Raw genomic sequence first — 18,961 nt, 5'->3', positions numbered from 1 at the left:
CAAAACAGAATTATCTGGTCAAAATTGTCAATAGTGCCGAGGCTGAGAAACTCTGAAGTAGAGGAAAGAAATAATAAAGCCAAGAACAGGAAATGAACAAAATAAGAAATAGGAAACAATAGAGACTATCAATAAAACCAAAAGTTAACTTTAAAAAAGTCAGTAAAATTGTTCTAAGACTGATGAAGAAAAAAAGACAGAAATTACTAATACAAAAAAATCGTATCAGGATGAAAGAGTGCACATCCCTATAGATCCTACAGATATTACAAGGATGATAAGAGAATATTATGAACAACTTTATGTCAAATTCAAACAACTTAGATGAAATGGACAAATTTCTTGAAAGAATACAAATTATTAAAACTGACTCAAGAAGAATTAGAAACCCTGAATACTCTTGCAACTATTAAAGATATTGAATTCATAATCAGAAACCTTCCCACAAGAAAACTCCAGGCCCAGAAGTTTTCATTGGCAAGTGTTATTAAGCATTTAAGAATAAATAATACCATTCCTACATAAAATCTTTCAAAAAATAAAGAAAGAGGGAACATTTCCCAACTCATTTTGAGGCCAGTATTATCCTGGTAGTGAAACCAAAGAAATTACATTGGGAAAAAAAACAAAACAAAATAAAAAAACAGATTACTATCCTCATGACACAAGAATCCTTAATGAACTACTAGCAAATTGAAGCCAACAGCAAATAGAATCAGTCTTATAATTAAAAATTTGGTCTTAGTCCCATCTTCGTGGAACCTTGGAATTTCCAAAGATATAGGAGTGTCTACATTATTCACGGTGGGCCCTGGACCACCACCTGAGTTTATGCTAAAGAGATGACTCGAACTGAGGGCTGGTCACGACAGAAAGACGAACTGTGTGGTTAGAGGGTTGGGGCTTTGGGCCACTGGTATCACCTGACTTCCTAACCTCCAGGGAGAGAACGGTCACTAGAGACTGAGTTCAATCATATGGCCAGTGATTCAATCAATTATGACTATAATGATTTTGAAATAAAAACTCTGGAATCTGAGGCTCAGGTGAGCTTCCTAGTTGGTCAACACATCAATGTGTCGGGAAGGTAAAGCATCTTGATTCCACAGGGAAAGGACACAGAAGGTCCATGTTCCCAACTCTCCCAGACCTTGCCCTGTATTTCTCTTCATTTGGCTGGTCCTGATTTATATTATTTACAATAAAATTTGTAGTCATAAGTATAGTACTTTCCTGAGTTCTGTGCGTAGTTCTAGTGAATTACCAAACCTGAGGAGATTAAGGATCCCCAGATTTGTAGCCAGTTAGTACAGCTCGCATCTGTAGTGAGGGCAGTCACACTGAGAACTGCACCCTTAAACCTGTGGACACTGCGCTAACGATGGGTGGTTGGTGTCAGTATCACAAAATACACACGACCAAACTGAGTTCATTCCAGGAGTACAAGACTGACTTAAGATTCAACAAAAATACCAATCAATGTAGCAGACCACATTAACAGAATAATTTGAAAAACAAAATATAATCTCCATAAATGCAGAAAAATCATTTAACAAAATTCAACATCTATTCATGATTAAAAAAAAAAACAAACAGGGGCGCCTGGGTGGCTCAGTCGTAAAGCGTCTGCCCTCGGCTCAGGTCATGATCCCAGGGTCCTGGGATCGAGCCCCGCATCGGGTTCCCTGCTCAGCAGAAGCCTGCTTCTCCCTCTTCCACTCCCCCTGCTTGTGTTCCCTCTCTTGCTGTGTCTCTCTCTGTCAAATAAATAAATAAAATCTTAAAAAAAAAAAAAAAAAACCTCAGTAAATTAGGAAAGAATTTCCCGAACCTGTGAAAAGGCATCTACAAAAAGTACAGTTATCATACTCAATGGTGAAAGAATGCAAGTTTTCTCAAGATTAGGAACAAAAAAGAATGTTCACTCTCACCACTTCTATTTAGCACCGTATTAGGGGTCCTCACCAATAAAATAAAGCAGAAAAAAGAAACATCATACAGAATGGAAAGGAAGAAGTAAAAATATCTGTACTGCAGACAATATCATTTATTATCTATTTAGAAAATACTAAGGAATATACAAATTATTAGAACTAATATACCAAATTCAATTGCCATTCACAATAGCATCAAAGATTAATAAATACCTAAGGATAAATTTAATAAAATATGTACATTACTCACATTCTGAAAAACTACAAAATATTGCTGAACTATGAAAACATCTAAATAATTGAGTAAATGGAGAGACATACCATGTTCATAAATCAGAAAATTCAGTATTGTTCTGATGTGTGAGCCTGTCTAAATTAATCTAGAGATTCAATGCAATCCCAATCAAAAGTCTAATAGGTTTTATTGTAGGAATTGACAGGCAGATTCTATAATGTATATTAAATTGCAAAAGACCTAGAATAGTCAAAGGAACTTCTGAAAAAGAAGAACGACACTGGAAGACTTACACACCTGATTTCATGACTTATTAAAACAAAACAAAACAAAACAAAACAAAACAAACAACTACAGTAGGGTGCCCGGGTGGCTCAGTCAGTTAGGTGTCTACCTCTGGCTCTGGTCATGGTCTCCGGGTCCTGGGATTGAGCTGGCATCTGGCTTCCTACTCAGCAGGGATTCTGCTTCTTCCTCTCCCTCTGCCCCTCCCCCCAACTCGTATGCTCTCTCTCTCTCTCGTTCTTTCTCAAATAAATAAATAAAATCTTAAAAACCTACAGTAATGGGGGCGCCTGGGTGGCTCAGTCGTTAAGCGTCTGCCTTCGGCTCAGGTCATGATCACAGGGTCCTGGGATAGAGCCCCACATCGAGCTCCCTGCTTGGCCGGAAGCCTGCTTCTCCCTCTCCCACTCCCCCTGCTTATGTTCCCTCTCTCGCTGTGTCTCTCTCTGTCAAATAAATAAAATCTTTAAAAAAAAAAAAAACCACCTATAGTAACGAAGACATTGTGGTTTTGGAATAAAAATAAATATTCTGATCAATGGACCAATCATAGATTCACACATATCTGGTCAACTGATTTTTTACAAAGATCCTAAGGTAGTTCAATGGAGAAAGTAGAATCTTTCAAAAAAAAAAAAAAAAGTATATTTGCCAAAAAATGAACTTTAGTCTTTGCCTCACACCTTCTACAAAAATTAACTCTATATGAAACTTAGATCTAAATATGAAACCTAAAACTATAAGACTGCTAGGAGAAAAGAGAAAATTTTTCATGATTTTGGATTATGCAAAGATTTTTTTAGGACATTAGAAGCATGAATAATAAAACACAAACATAAACTGAACTTCATCAAAATCTGCAACTTTGATTCTTCAAAAGACCCTGTTAGGAAAATAAGGGCAAACCACTAAGTAGAAGAAAACATCTGCAAAACAAATATGTAATAAAGAACTTGTATCCAGAATTTACAAAGAACTCTTTTTTAAAGTCTTTGTATATTTTGGATAACAGTCTCTTTTTTTAGATTTTATTATTTATTTGGGGGAGGGAAGAGCAGAGGGAGAGGGAATCTCAAGCAGACTCCTAGCATACTCTCTGCTGATTGAGCCCCTTGAGATGACCTGAGCTGAAACCAAGACCTTGACATGACCTGAACTGAAACTAAGAATCCGACGCTTAGCTGACTAAGCCATCCAGGTGCTCCTAGACTTTACAAAGAACTCTTTACAGCTCAACAAGAAAACAAACAACTCAAAAGAAAAAAGTCAAAAAATATAATTAGATACTCCACCAAAGAAGATACATCAATAGCAAACAAGTCCATAAAAAGATGCTCAAGATCATTAGTTATAAGGAAAATGCAATCTAAACCACAAGTTATCATGCCATACTCACTAGAATGGCTAAAATTTAAAAGACTGACAATACCAAGTGCTATCCAGGTTGTGGAGCTATGGAAGTCTCTTACACTGCTAGTCAGAATGTAAAATGGTACAGACACTTTGGGGAATGGTTTGACAATTTCTTTATAAAGTTAAATATATATTTGTTATATTGCTTAGCAATTCCACTCCTAGGTATTTATCTAAAAAATATGAAAACACAAAAGACCTGTCCATGAAAGTAAAGGCATCTTTACTTGTAATAGCTAAAAACTATATGCAACCTAAATGTCTAACAATTGGTGAATGGATAAACAAATTGTGATAGATCCATACAATGGATTATTACTCAGCAATATAAAAAACTGAACTACTGAAACGAAGAAAAACATGAATCTCAAAAAACACTATGCTAAGTGAAAGGAGTTTGATGCAAAAAGAGTATATACATGATTCCACTTATATGAAACTCTAGAAATGGCGAAACTGCAGTGACAGAAAACAGATGAGAAGCTGCGAGGGCCAAGAGGCAGAAATAGGAAACTGACTGTAAAGAGGCATGAAGCAATGTTTTGAGGTGATAAACATGTTCTATATCATAATTTTGCTGGAAGTTGCGTGACTGTATACATATGTCAAGCCATTGACTCATACGCTAAAAATTGGGGAATTTTATTGTACGGAAATTATATCCAGAGGAGCCTGGGTGGCTCAGTCGGTTAAGCATCTGCCTTTGGCTCAGGTCATGATCCCAGGGCCCTGGGATCGAGCCCCACATCAGGCTCCCTGCTCGGCGGCAAGCCTGCTTCTCCCTCTCCCTCTCCCCCTGCTTGTGTTCCCTCTCTCGCTGTGTCTCTCTCTGTCAAATAAATAAAATCTTAAAAAAAAAAAATTATATCCAAATAAAGCTTATTTTTTTAAAAAGTAATAAGCCTCATCCAGAAATCGAGGCAATAATCTAATGTACCACAAAATACTCAAAAATGAGAATAAAATATTAGTTCCTTATTGTGGGAGACTAATAATACAAAGTACTAGAAAATACATTATTTAAAAGCCTCATTCCTTTGGGAAATATCTATATTTATGTGTATTTTTAAAAATTTTTCATTTCCGGCATATGATTAATCTGCTGTTAGTCAAGAGTATACACAGTCAAGTCTTCATCTTCCATAACAGGAAATCAACAGATAATAAATAGCATAAGCTTCTTATTTTTAAAAAAATTTTTTAAAGATTTTATTTATTTGGACAGAGAGAGAGAGAACAGAGGAAAGTGCAGAAGGAGAATCTCAAGCAGACTCCATGCTGAGCATAGAGCCTGACACAGGGCTTGATCTCATGACCCTGAGATCATGACCCGAGTGGAAATTAAGAGTCAGATGCTTAACCAACTGAGCCACCCAGTGCTCCCCAAAATAAGCTTCTTATTTAGAAATATGAAAGCACAGGTGCCTGGCTGGCTCAGTCGTTAAAGCATGCAACTCTTGATCTCAGGGTCGTGAGGTCAAGCCCCATGTTGGGTGTAGAGATTACTTAAATAAGTAAAAACTAAAAAAAAAAAAAAGAAATAAAGTGAACAGCCGACGAACTGTTAAATTACTGGAAGTGGTAGCCACTAGGAAGTAGAAACTGGAAGGGGAGAGATGAGGCAGAGGAATGTTATTCTTTATAAGCCATTTAGTATTAGCAGACTCTTATAACTATATACATCTGTTACTTCTTTTTTAAATGTTATGAATTTAAAATAAAAGATAACTACTTCACTTTCTATTCTTAGTAGTGCCAGAAATTAAGAAGCATCTAATACATACTAAAGTTACACCTTATTCATGAAATCATCACTTTTTAGGTGAGAGAGCAATATTAAAAAGTACAGAGAATTTTGAAAATTAAAATTATTGCTCTTAAGCATACTTCTAAAAGTTAAAACAGGACATTTACTGTGTGATAACACATAATATATGATAACAGAGCAATATTCTAAAAACCTTTAAAAATGCAGAAAATATCGGTGATTTCCTAAATCTTTTGACTTCCAAATTGTAATCTGATATTTTAGGACAGAGTCAGGCATGAAATGAACATTCAATAGATACTTTGGAGGGAAAAGAAATGAACAGTACCATAATTAACAGCATTAATTATAATAAATATAAAGCCCATTTTTTTGAAGTTGATCCCAAGTTTTATTGTTAATATATTCCATTCTTCCCTATAGTACTAGAAGCAGAAGATATTGTACATCTATTTCAAAGAATCTTACTGTGTAAGGCAAGTACATCATACAGAAAAGTGATTCTCAAAGGAAGTAAGGGATGAGAGGCTGGGAGGATAGCTGAATCTCGTTTTGGCAGCTGCAAGAGAATGGAGGAGGTAATTTTTCCAACCGGCTACACTCCCCACTCCTAACCCCTTACTGGTGTATTTCAAGTTTTGAAGGCCTAATTGTTTAATATTCATTCATTCCACCTTTAGCTCTTTTTAGCACCTGTCACATGTTCAGACTCATCTTACTGCAGTGAACAGCAACAGACAATTTTTTTAACAGTTTTACTGGGGTATAATTTACATACTAAAGGGGCGCCTGGGTGGCTCAGTGTTAAGCGTCTGCCTTCAGCTCAGGTCATGATCCCAGGGTCCTGGGATCCGAGCCCCACATCGGGCTCCCTGCTCCACGGGAAGCCTGCTTCTCCCTCTCCCACTCCCCCTGCTTGTGTTCCTGCTCTCATTGTATGTCTCTGTCAAATAAATAAATAAAATGTTTAAAAAAAAAAACTGAAAAATTCACCCACTTCTTTTTTTTAATTCACCCATTTTAAGGGTACAGTTCAATGAGCTTCAGTAAATTTACACAGTTGCATAACCTTTACCACAATCCAATTTTGGGACACTTCTATCACCCCAAAAATTCCTTCATGCCCATTTGTAGTTAATCTCCATTCCCATCCCTCGCCTACCATTGACCTGCTTTCTAATTTCTATAGTTCTGCCTTTTTTAAAATAAATTTCACATAATGGAATTATACAATATGTACTGTTATGTATCTGACCCTATTTAATGTGTTTGTTGTTCATCCACTTTGTTATATGTATGAGTGCTTTGTTTATTTTTATTGCTGGAGAGCATTCCATTACATGAACATACTACATTTTGCTTGTCCATTCATTCAGCAGCTTACAGATATTTTGTTTCCAGCTTTTGGCGGTCATGAATAATGCTATGACCATCCACATTCAAGTGTTCCTGTGAACATGTGGAGTAGGGGGCCTTCATCCCACAGGACAGGACCTCACGCTTGCTACACTCTACCATTAACACCCAAGCTATTTACCAAAATGAAACACATACTGGTACTTAATAAGTGAATATTAAATTCCTACTGATACTTAAATGTTTGTTTAAAGAATAAAAGAAACACGTTACTCGGCTATTCTAATAATAGGGGCTTCAACTTCAATTTTAAAAACACAAACATAACTTTGTCTCCAGTAAGTATACCTGCCACAAATAAACTGACAATGAGATTAATGATATTAAACACCCCTAGATCAACTTCATACAAAGCAATCAATTGTGCCTAAGTCTCTCTAAAAGTCTTCTCAAGGGGCGCCTGGGTGGCTCAGTCATTAAGTGTCTGCCTTTGGTTCAGGTCATGATCCCAGAGTCCTGGGATCTGGCAGCATCAGGCTCCCTGCTCTGCGGGAAGCCTACTTCTCCCTCTCCCACTCCCCCTGCTTGTGTTCCCTCTCTCGCTGTGTCTCTCTCTGTCAAATAAATAAAATCTTAAATAAATAAATAAAAGTCTTCTAAAAAATGTCAACATTTCATTAAAAAATACCTTCAGATGTATATGATCGTGCTCAAAGTATTCAGCCATTCATTCAGTATTTAATGAGTACCTACACTAGGAATATAAATACTCTAAAATTACAAAGTCCCTGTCCTCTTTTTTTTTTTTTTAAAGATTTTATTTATTTATTTGACAGAGAGAGACACAGCGAGAGAGGGAATACAAGCAGGGGGAGTAGGAGAGGGAGAAGCAGGCTTCCCGCGGAGCAGGGAGCCTGATGCGGGGCTCGATCCCAGGACCCTGGGATCATGACCTGAGCCGAAGGCAGACGCTTAACGACTGAGCCACCCAGGCGCCCCAGTCCCTGTCCTCTTATAGTTCACATTCCATCATCCACTTTTTGCCAATGAATGAATAAAGAAATAAAGAAATAAGGCATGACTTACTAAGAAAATTACAACTATATAACATACACTATGGCATTTTAACCTTACATTGTTAGATTACCACCATGTAATTCTATTTAATTATTTATTTTATACCTTGTATCTATACAATACAATAATAAATTTTAATAATATATAATATGTAATATTTATATTTACATATTTACATATATTTTATAAGTATATATTATATATTTATATATGTTATACATTATATGTATATAATACATATATAATATATAATAAATTTTATACATTATATATATACATTGTATACATATATATACAATATACATTTTATATATTGTTTTTTCTTTAAATGGATTAAATATATTTGTGATAAATTCCATAAAAATATTAAAATTTGAGCTTTTAGGAACCTCCCTAATAAGCAATGGTTCTATAGAAAAATGAGATTCAAATATTTCTTTTTGGCTTATAGTACTATTTCCAGGAAAGTAACAAGCCTTCCAGAGGACAACTGACTGAATAACATGTTAAAATGATAATATTAAGAACACCAAATGGTTTTAGAGCCAGGCTAGAAGTCTAAATTTTAAATTGTAACTTCTGTGCATTAACTGTTACCAACAAAGCCTATAGAAACCAAACCTAGCAGATTCAGTATTAACAACAATATGTCATCCAGAGTTTTTATGAAATCTGAAGATCACTTTTTTTTCCTGTTATTCATATTGAAGATATATATACTCCCACACAAAATTATGGTAATCGAAATTAAAAACCTCAAAATTTACATTTCCTCTAATACCAAGACAAACTTACATTTTACCCTCTAGTCTCTTATTACATAAAAAGAAAGGTTCTTTACAGTTCCTAAAAGAGAATCCTAATTGTCCTTGTCTAATTAATCAAAATAAGAATAAAGGAAAATCAGTTGCTTTATCAAAATACATTGAGACTAAAATTACATTCTTTGGGCGTCTGGGTGGCTCAGTCATTAAGCGTCTGCCTTCCACTCAGGTCATGATCCCAGGGTCCTAGGATCGAGTCCTGCATTGGGCTCCCTGCTCCGTGGGGAGCTTGCTTCTTCCTCTGCCTCTGTCTCTCATGAATAAATAAATAAATAAATAAAATCTTTAAAAATAAATAAAAAATTATATTCTTCTATAATTTAAAAATGCCCATTTCAAATGGCTTCGAAGCTCTCATCACGTGGCCTCCACAAATGGTGTTTATATAGTGTTTTCAAAAGACTATCAAAAATACTTCCCATAATAAAGAAACATAATGAAATAAATACCACACAGAAACCTTTTTATCCAATGTCATAAAACTAAATAGAAAGAAAACCCACAACACTTTTCCCCTGAAATGTATGTAGTAACACTAATAACAAAATTATCTACCAAACCAAATATATTCTCTTATAAGAAATTACTTAGATAAAACATAAGGAATTTCACTTATACTAAGTTATGGAATCCCTGTATCTCCTTGAATGTATGTCAAAGTTAATGAATAAGTATATACTGTGAATCTATAACATTTCTACAATAACCTATTGTAATCTCTTCTGTGAATTTAAATAATTTAATCTGTATACTGTCATCTGACAAATATAGCCATGTTTATAACATCTTACTGACTTGTTTAATTTACCATTTCATTACACACATATTTTTCCAAATACACCATAAGCTCCTCTATGGTAGAGAAGCATGTTCTATGTACATAGTATAAGTTCAGAAAATTTAGTTACTAATTACCTTTAAGAAAGCAGTATCAATAACTAGTGAAAAAGGAAGCAAATTGCAAAAGCTGAAAAAGCACTGGTGGGAAAGCATTAAAGCAGCAGATGCAGACCACACGTTTCAGACATTTGGCAGAGCAGAAAAGGAGAGTACTAACACATAAATTTCAGGTTACAGTCACTAAGTCTTACTTTTTAAGTAAATTATTACTAAGGGCAGGGGCGCCTGAGTGGCTCAGTTGTAAAGCATCTGCCTTCGGCTCAGGTTATGGTCCCAGGGCCCTGGGATCCAGCACCGCATCGGGCTCCATGCTCGGCGGGAAGCCTGCTTCTCCCTCTCCCACTCCCTCTGCTTGTGTTCCCTCTTTCGCTGTGTCTCTCTCTGTCAAATAAATAAATAAAATCTTCAAAAAAAAAAAATTATTACTAAGGGCTGTTTGCTGATCCCAGAGAAACAAATCCCAGGGACTTGTCTTATCTCCTAGTTCTACCTGTGCAAGTTACCTTGCATGCCAGTCCAGTTTCCTCATCAAAAAAAATAAGGAAAATATCTTCATTTTACCCCACAGAACTGTTCTGAAATTCAAATGAGGTAATAATATACATTAAAGGGCTTTATAGACAAGTAGTATGTTAAACGCAAGGGGTTACTATTACTATTATTATTGAAGATGGATCCTACCCTTTGACCCAACAATTCTAATTCTTCATGTTTTCCTAAGAATCTAGGTGGACAAATGTACAAAGGTATCTGCAAAAAGATGTTCAGAGTAGCCCTGTTTTGAATGAAAAAAATCTAAAAATAACTTAAATGTCATCAATGGGTGACTGGCTTAACAAATTATGGTATACACATGAAACAGAATATCATGCTATAATTTAACATGATTTAACAAATGTGTATGAACATGAAAAAAATGTTCAAGATAAAATAAAGCAAGAGGTTCAACTTTTGAGATGCCTTCCTTCATCTATCAAAATTAATCAGGTCCTCCCCATTATACTCCTCATAGGATCATCCATTTTTCCTATTTTAAACTCTTCTTAGTTCGAAATAATATGCTTATATGTTTACTTGACAACATGTGTCTCCTTCATCAAATGGTAATGAAGATGGTGTACACACATACACTCTCTCTCACACATACACACACACTCCTACATACATACGCGGAGGGGGGAGAAAGCTGCCAGTATTTTAAAATGTAGGAAGCCAAAATGAAAAATAAAAACAATCTAACAAAAAAATATGCATGCTTATATTACATCAGCACTATTGACCAAAAATGGGATCTGGAAATACATTTTGTCAAACAATAAAAGCTCTTTGATTACATTAGTATCTTCAAAACTGTCTTCACTTAAGAAGTGACAAAGAATCATGCTATGTCCAAAAGAACGCAATGCTGTTTCCTTTGCAAGGAGAAATCTAGAAGAAAAAGTTTTCTTCGGGTCAACAGTCTCATCTGGTTAGAATGATGCACATTCTGCTGAAAATCCAGCTTGACATTAAATCAACCACCACCTATAGTTAGGTATCTCTTACCATCTCCAGGCCACATGAGTTTTAATCATAAAATGAGTGATAATATCTTACCTTCATAAAGCAGAGAACTATACCGAATGAAATCTTGAATTCCCTTTTTATAATTTGTGATCTTCCACACCATGTATTCAATATTCTGGAAAAAGGCCGCTAATCAAATAGGAACAGAAGCAGCTATCCTACTGACTTACAAGGCATGATCATCAAGTCTCCTTGAAACAACACTTCCATAAGGGAATATGTCCTTTAGAAACTCCAACAGCAAACTTATGCTTCAATGAAGCATTTAATGGAAAGTCTGAGTTTGTTTAGAGTGAGGTACATAAATAATTCTTTTTTTTTTTTTTAAGATTTTATTTATTTATTTGATGGAGAAAGACACAGTGAGAGAAGGAACACAAGTAAGGGGAGTGAGAGACAGAGAAGCAGGCTTCCTGCTGAGCAGGGAGCCCGATGCAGGACTCGATCCCAGGACCCGGGGATCATGACCTGAGCTGAAGGCAGACGCTTAATGACTGAGCCACCCAGGTGCCCCATAATTCTTGATAATTTTTCATTTAAACTCAGTTTTAGGGGAAGACACAATATCACAGAAAATATCACAAAGGAGGTGTTAATCACTCAACATTTGGAAAATACTGAAGAACAATACTAACATCACAAAGAGTTTAACTGCTACTAATCTCTACTTTTGTCCTGGTAGTCTAGGAGTTATCTATTCGATAGAGACTCAGGAACAATTTCTTGATATAGAAAATCTGAAAAGCATAGAATAGTAAAAAGAAATTTCACAATAAAAATAAGGTTTCATTCAACTATTCAGTGAACAAAGAGGTACATATTTTTTTTTAAAAGATTTTATTTATTTATTTGAGAGAGAGAATGAGAGAGAGAGAGAGCACATGAGAGGGGGGAGGGTCAGAGGAAGAAGCAGACCCCCTGCTGAGCAAGGAGCCCGATATGGGACTCGATCCCAGGACTCCAGGATCATGACCTGAGCCGAAGGCAGCCGCTTAAACGACTGAGCCACCCAGGCGCCCCAAAGAGGTACATATTTAAGAATAAAAATAGAAGATATAACAAATTTCAAATTACTTCTACTGGTAAAAGGATAGTTTCTTAAAAAAAGAATTCACCACTACTTCCCCAAAAAACTAATAATCCATGAAGAAGACAACCAAAAATCTTTAAAGCTAAAAATATAACAATACAATCATTCCCTTCAAGACTAAAACATTTCATAATTCTGTAGTTTAAGAAAAGTTAAAATAAAGTCTTATAAGCAAAAGGAAAGCTGTTTTGTTTTTTAATGTCCTCAATCCTAGCAAGTGGAATTGAAATGTGGCTGGTATTGTGAGATTCTTTAATATCCAAAGGATATCAAATAGAATAAATTTTTCATCAACTTAAAATTCAAACATAAATTGGTACTTACTATTACTTTCTACATCACCTTAAAACAAGGCAATTACTATGTGTCAGACTCATACCAACATTTATTGCCAATATTTGACACACATATGGTTCTTGCGGATACGTTTTAATATTTTATTTTCACGACAGGATGGCAATGAGTGTTCTTTAAAATTAATTGCAACATTCTATAGTCTACTCTAATATACCTATATATTATACTATAGTATACTATAACATACATTTAAAAGAAGTTGGAGATTTTTAGTCTTCAAATACTACATATTATCTTCCTTTCCAAATATATTATCGCTAACATCCTTTAGAATACAATGTAATCAGAGTTTGCCAAAGTAGGAGTTGCATCATTTCTTCTTCCAGACTTTAATATGGTACTCAGCACAAAAGAGAAATTCAGTTCCACAGAGGGTAGTCTACCTGGAGTTTGAAAACCTTCCATTTTTAAGAAACACCTACTATGTAGAAGGCATTGTGATAGATACTGGGGATAAATCCTTAAGCAGAAGAGATTCAATTTCTGCCTTCATGGAGTTTTTAGTCCAATGAATGAGACATGAATTTATCAATCAGAGAACTGTATTTCTACAAACTATGATAAACACCATGAAGGAAAAGTAGGAGTGTCATCATGTGAACACCTGATCTACTTTGGCTCATGAGAAAAGGCTACCCTGAAGAAGTTATGATTGAGTTGAAATAAGAGTGTTATTAGATAGAGACAACTCGGCAAAAGGGTAAAGAACAGAATATGTGCAAAGACCTTGAAGTAGGAGGAAACATGGTGTATTGAAGAAATTGAAAGAAAGCTAGCCAATATAATTCATCAGAATTGTATATGGGGCACGAGTAGTTACATGGATACCAGTTAGGAGGTTACAACAGTTCTCCAGGTGAAAGATAGATGGTATCTCATTAGGAGGGAAGTAAAGAAGATAAGGGAAAAGAAGGCAGATTCAAGAGATACTTAGGAGAAAATCAGTGTTATAATGAAGACAGGTAGAGTAGCATTAGTAGAGTTTTAAAGATGACAGATCTTTAAATTTTTCAGTTGTGAGACCAAAAAAGTAAAAAGCTGGGAATCTGAGCTTATGTGACGTTCCTCAATAAGCCAGATAGCAATTGCAGCCAGGTTTTCTAATAGCAGTAACATCTTAGGAAGGGTGATTTTAGGAAATGTGCCAGAAGGTCATGACCAAGACTACAGTAGAGTCAACCACGTATTTAAAAAATAATTACATATTATAGGTCCCACTTCTGAATTGTCAGTTAGAAGGATATCAAATGATAAAATTACTGGGATTTTCAAGGTACATGTTTGTCATATCACATTATATCACTTATTTTTTTCTCTCCTTTGTACTTATGTGAAAATAAGATTTCAAGACTTAAAATATTAGGAGTTATATCAGGGAGATCATATTACACCTGAGAATATTAGGGGGGAAAAGCCAACCAAAATTATATCTGAAAGATGCTAAAATGTCAGGGAAACAAATATCATCTTATGACAAACAAGATATCAACGTCCAAGATGCATAATAGTAACAGCAACTTCCACACAAGTAGCTTTTTGATCAGGAAAATAAGACAGATATGCTCATAACTCTATTCCTTTCCTTGTTTCAGATGACTAATAAATGGAGAATTTTTACAAGTCTTATTTCTTTCTGCTTTATGTAACCAATATAATAAAATTTCTACTAAATCCAGTAATAGGCCTAAAGTTAACAGACCTTATGGACATAAGGTCTCCTTCAAATGGACTAACAACCCCATTTCCCATATACCCCAGCACTGGAAATTGATCCTCGGCTCCTCTATTCCTTGAAGCAGAAGTTTTAAACAAATGGTAAGGAATAATAATTTCTAGTGTTTGACTTTAACATACTAGTTCTCATCTATCGGCCCCAGTCAAACCCCACACATGGGTGGACCTTAATATAGTCTAAAATCTATTTCTTGCTCTCTCTTTTTCTTTTCTTCTTACTACTTATATTCCTATGAAAAATTATCTTCCTTAGTCTTGGGTGGTCCAATGTATACATAATTATTTTCCCATGGGTACTATAAGAACATGGCATGCCTGTAGTTTTCCAGATTTTCTGATATGCTGTGCTAAAACATACAGTAATTAGCACTGTGGTCCCACACACAATAGTAGAATCCTAACAGGAACACTACCATGAAACGGAAACACCACTTAGTCAAAACCCCAAGCTGAGCAAGGTATAAATCAATAGATGACAAAGATTTACTAATGACCTGTAACATAACTGGTAAAATCTAGAAACGTGTATCTTATTTATGCATCTATAATCCTTGAATTGTTAGTAACAATGCCACATCTGCAATGATGGAGTGGTATACTGAATAACTAACATTGTAATTGATCTCTAGAACTGTCAATAAATCAGTGCCATAGAACTTCAGAGGAAAAACAGACTTTGGTAAATATGTAGTCGTTCCCTTCATTTTACAGATGAGAAGAGGGACGAAGAAAAAATGTAGTAAGATCATTTACCTGATTTCTACAAAATAGGAAAGACTCAGTAAATACTTGTAGCATGACAAAACCCAGGTCTGGTTTCCTATGTGATACTCTTTGCATGTCTCTAAATTAAAAAACAAAAACAAAAAAAACCTTTTTTAATCTACACATGGACTGAAAAACCCATGAATCTGAATTCTTGAAATATAGATCCTAGTTGCTGACACTGAACCAGAGAAACTGTGAAGAACCAAAAAATTCATACTTATTTGCTCAAATGCTGCATATCATATTACATATTTTCATTCCAAAACTATCATACCATAAAAAACCCTCTAGACCAACCAACACATAAACATAAATACAGCATATTAAGCTTATAGCTAACTATTTTTATAATTTTAAAAATTAAGTTTGAGGGCGCCTGGGTGGCTCAGTCGTTAAGCGTCTGCCTTCGGCTCAGGTCATGGATCCCGGGGTCCTGGTATCGAGCCCCGCATCGGGCTCGCTGCTCGGCTGGAAGCCTGCTTCTCCCTCCTCTACTCCCCCTGCTTGTGTTCCCTCTCTCGATCTGTCAAATAAATAAATAAAATCTTAAAAAGAAAAAAAAATTTAAGTTTAAAGAACACAGAATAGGGGCGCCTGGGTGGCTCAGTCGTTAAGTGTCTGCCTTTGGCTCAGGTCATGATCCCAGGGTCCTGGGATGGAGCCCTGAATCGGGCTCCATGCTCAGCAGGGAGCCTGCTTCTCCCACTCCCTCTGCCTGCCTGTCTGCCTACTTGTGATCTCTCTGTCAAATAAATAAATAAAATCTTTAAAAAAAAACAAAAACAAAAAAACACAGAATAGTCCTAATGAAGAAGCCAAAAAAGGAAACACACAGCTTTAAAGATTAGTCAAAGGGGGAAGGGTGAATCCTAGTTTTGCCTCAGCAATGTCAAAAATGCAGAGTGGGAAAATCCAAACTTTTGAGCTCTAATTACTATCTGTAGGAGCCTCAAGTTTCCTGCATCTATTAGTAAGAGCCCCTATTCCTGCTCTCTCCCCAATCTACTTCCCCAAGTGACTACCCAACTACCTGTCTAGAGTTCCCCAAACTCTTCAGGCAACCTTAGTTACCCAGAGATTGCTCTGTGCCTCTCCAAAATAAATGCTTACATTCTCTAGACAAAGCTTTGGGGATCAGAAAAAAAGGTCTCATTTAATTCCTCTTGTCAATGGAAAAAACAGCATCTGTTGATTTAAAGATGGCCTTCTGAAAAGTTCCTATGAGCTGAATCCTTAGAATTCACTGACCCTCTGGGACAAAACACTGAAAAGACAGCCAGGCACTACCAAAAGTTTTCAAAAAAATGGAAGTCAACTATGTCTGAGTACATACAGACAAGCATTTTCTGGAGATCTCTTTGGACTGAAAAATAAGCATCTTCTTTCTCTGTGGTTTTTTTTTTTCTTCTTCTTTAAAAGCTCCCTTACCAACTCAATCTTATCAAGTTAAGAGATACAACTTTCATAGCATGGTCTTCCCTTTCACCCTTAAACAACAAATAGACCTTGCCCACTAACTTCCTACTCTAACCAAATATTTTTATTCCTTTAACAGAACCCTTGATTCTGCTTTATATCCTGCCTGAGCTATTTCTGGTTTTTAAAAATTCTTCTTGGATCGTTCAAGTTTAAAGTTGGCCCAAGATTACTTTTAGCATGTGGTTGCATGCATGGACACATGCTGTCAAGTCTCTTAATTTATTGTCCCTCTCAGACACAGATCTCCCCACTTAATAAACCCAGCAAGAACTCTTTGGTTTTCTTTTGGATTCTACTCCTTCCCTTCCACACAAAGTCAGGTTATGATATCTAGACTTTATTAGTTTAAAAGGGCCAAATCTCCAGGGATGGTGGTAAAGGAACTCATTTGGCTATTCAGTGTTGCTCCAGACTTGGTATTAGAGAACTGAGGCGAGTAGGGCCTGCACTTTTGCCTGAGTGTGTGCTCCCTCCCTCCAGCTGCCCTTTCTAAACCTCCCAGCTTGCTACCTGTTGGCAGTGCTGGTGTTGCTGCTCCCGTTGCTGTGTTTCTGTGCTCGGCTCAATCTCCTTGGGGGCTTTGAATGCTGCAGCCGGGGGCTCGGCATGGAGGGGAACGTGGAGGCATAGCCATGTTCACACTCTAAAGAGACAGCAAAAAAAAAAAAGGAGAGAGAGAGAGATGATAACAGGAATGTACCCAAATCCATGGATCCACAGATCTAAAGTCCCTGCAGTAAAATGCTGCTGAAAACAGCAGAAGAAAAAGAGGTAACATTTTCCCCCTTTTTGGCTGGAAGATAAAATTCTCAGTCAGTCCTTCCCAGGACATCGATCCTGTAACATTATATACAGACCCAACCCATCACCTGAAAGGGGTACAAATACTTCTTCTAAACCAAGTAATTTCTCCATCCTCTCCAAAATCCTTTTCTCCAAGAACTCTTGACTGAAACACACTGATTTCTGAGACTAGTTGCCACCCACCTCAATTATTTCACCCGCCTCGAAACCCCCCTTTAACTCTCTCCATTCTAGGTCTCTCACTTAGCGCTCCATTTTCACGTATTTCAAACCATTCAACTGCCTCATCTCGGAGGACATTTTCTCCCCCGACACCTTAATTTCCAGAGTTCCTACTCTTCACTCCCCAGTCTCTTTACAACTCTTCGAGTCCCGGTCCCTAAATGGGGTCCCGTCTCCTCCCACCTCAGTTTCTCAGAGGTCCCTTCCCCACAGGTGTGCATCCTCCTCGCCACGGGCTCCTCGGCAGGCATTCTCTTCCTCGGCCGCCAGCCTCGCCTCCTCCACCCCTACCTGCGCCGCCCCCTACCCCCTTGCTTCAGTTCTTTCTTCCCTCTTGCCTCCCAAGTCCTCGGGCTGGCGCCCACTCTCAACACACTCCATCCCTCTGCTCTGGCCCACCTCCCCTCTGCCCCCAGATCCTCGTCCTCCCGGCACACACAGGCCCGCGCGGCCCCTCCCGCACCCCTCCCCTCGCCGGCTCCGAGCGCCCACCATCACCCGCACCCCTCCCCACCCGCTCTCTCCTCAGGCGCGCACCCCTCCTCACACCCCCCCTTACCACGCACCTCCCCTCACACGCGCTCCTCTCCTCACACGCACCCCCGCCTCCCCGCACACGCGCACCCCTCCTCACGCACGCACCTGTCGCCCGCGCACCGCTCCTCACACACGCACCCTCCCTCCCCTCACACACCCCTCCCCTCACACACGCGCTCCTCACTCACACTCCTCCTGCACGCACCTCTTTACACACGCACCCCTCACGCACGCAGCCCTGCCTCCCCTGCTCACGCACGTACCCCGCTCCTCCCACCCGCCCCCTCCCTCCCCTCACACATCGCACCGCATTCCCCGCGCGGAGGAGTGCGCGGGCTCGGGTGGTGGCGGAGGCGGGGGCGCCCAGCCGTTACCTCGGTCTCGGCGCTCCAAAAACTCGGCCGCCTCAAGCAGGCGCTGCACGTTGATCATCCGCACCCTCTCCATGGGCACCGCTGCTCGCGACCGGGGCCTCTCCGTGCTCCCTTCCCCGGCCGACAGGAGGCGCCGCAAGCGGCTACAGGCCGGCGCCGCCCCGGGACATGTGCGGCGGGCGGGCGGGCCAGCCCGGCCGCGGCTCGGCGCGCTCTCCGCCGCCCCCGCCGCCCCCGC

At 38.1% G+C, this 18,961-nt stretch overlaps 1 protein-coding gene across 2 annotated transcripts in view; it reads right to left on the bottom strand.

The window, feature by feature from the left end:
• MXI1 (MAX interactor 1, dimerization protein) overlaps window positions 1-18,961 on the bottom strand; it is an 80,229-nt gene that overhangs the window by 44,425 nt on the left and 16,843 nt on the right. Inside the window, exons 1-2 of one of the 2 annotated variants that reach the window (XM_021700268.1) lie at window positions 18,724-18,935; window positions 17,297-17,429 (exon numbers count right to left, since the gene is read on the bottom strand). In XM_021700268.1, the coding sequence (XP_021555943.1) occupies window positions 17,297-17,429; window positions 18,724-18,796 (206 nt within the window). In that variant the 5' untranslated portion in view covers window positions 18,797-18,935. Of the gene's footprint in view, window positions 1-17,296; window positions 17,430-18,723; window positions 18,936-18,961 lie in introns of those variants that run through there. The other variant, XM_021700267.1, reaches the window with a different exon arrangement.

Source organism: Neomonachus schauinslandi, chromosome 6 (assembly GCF_002201575.2).
Source record: "Neomonachus schauinslandi chromosome 6, ASM220157v2, whole genome shotgun sequence".
In the NCBI taxonomy this organism is placed as follows: Eukaryota; Metazoa; Chordata; class Mammalia; order Carnivora; family Phocidae; genus Neomonachus; species Neomonachus schauinslandi.
The sequence above is the reverse complement of the archived record's forward strand: the minus strand, read 5'-3'. Positions and strand labels throughout refer to the sequence as shown.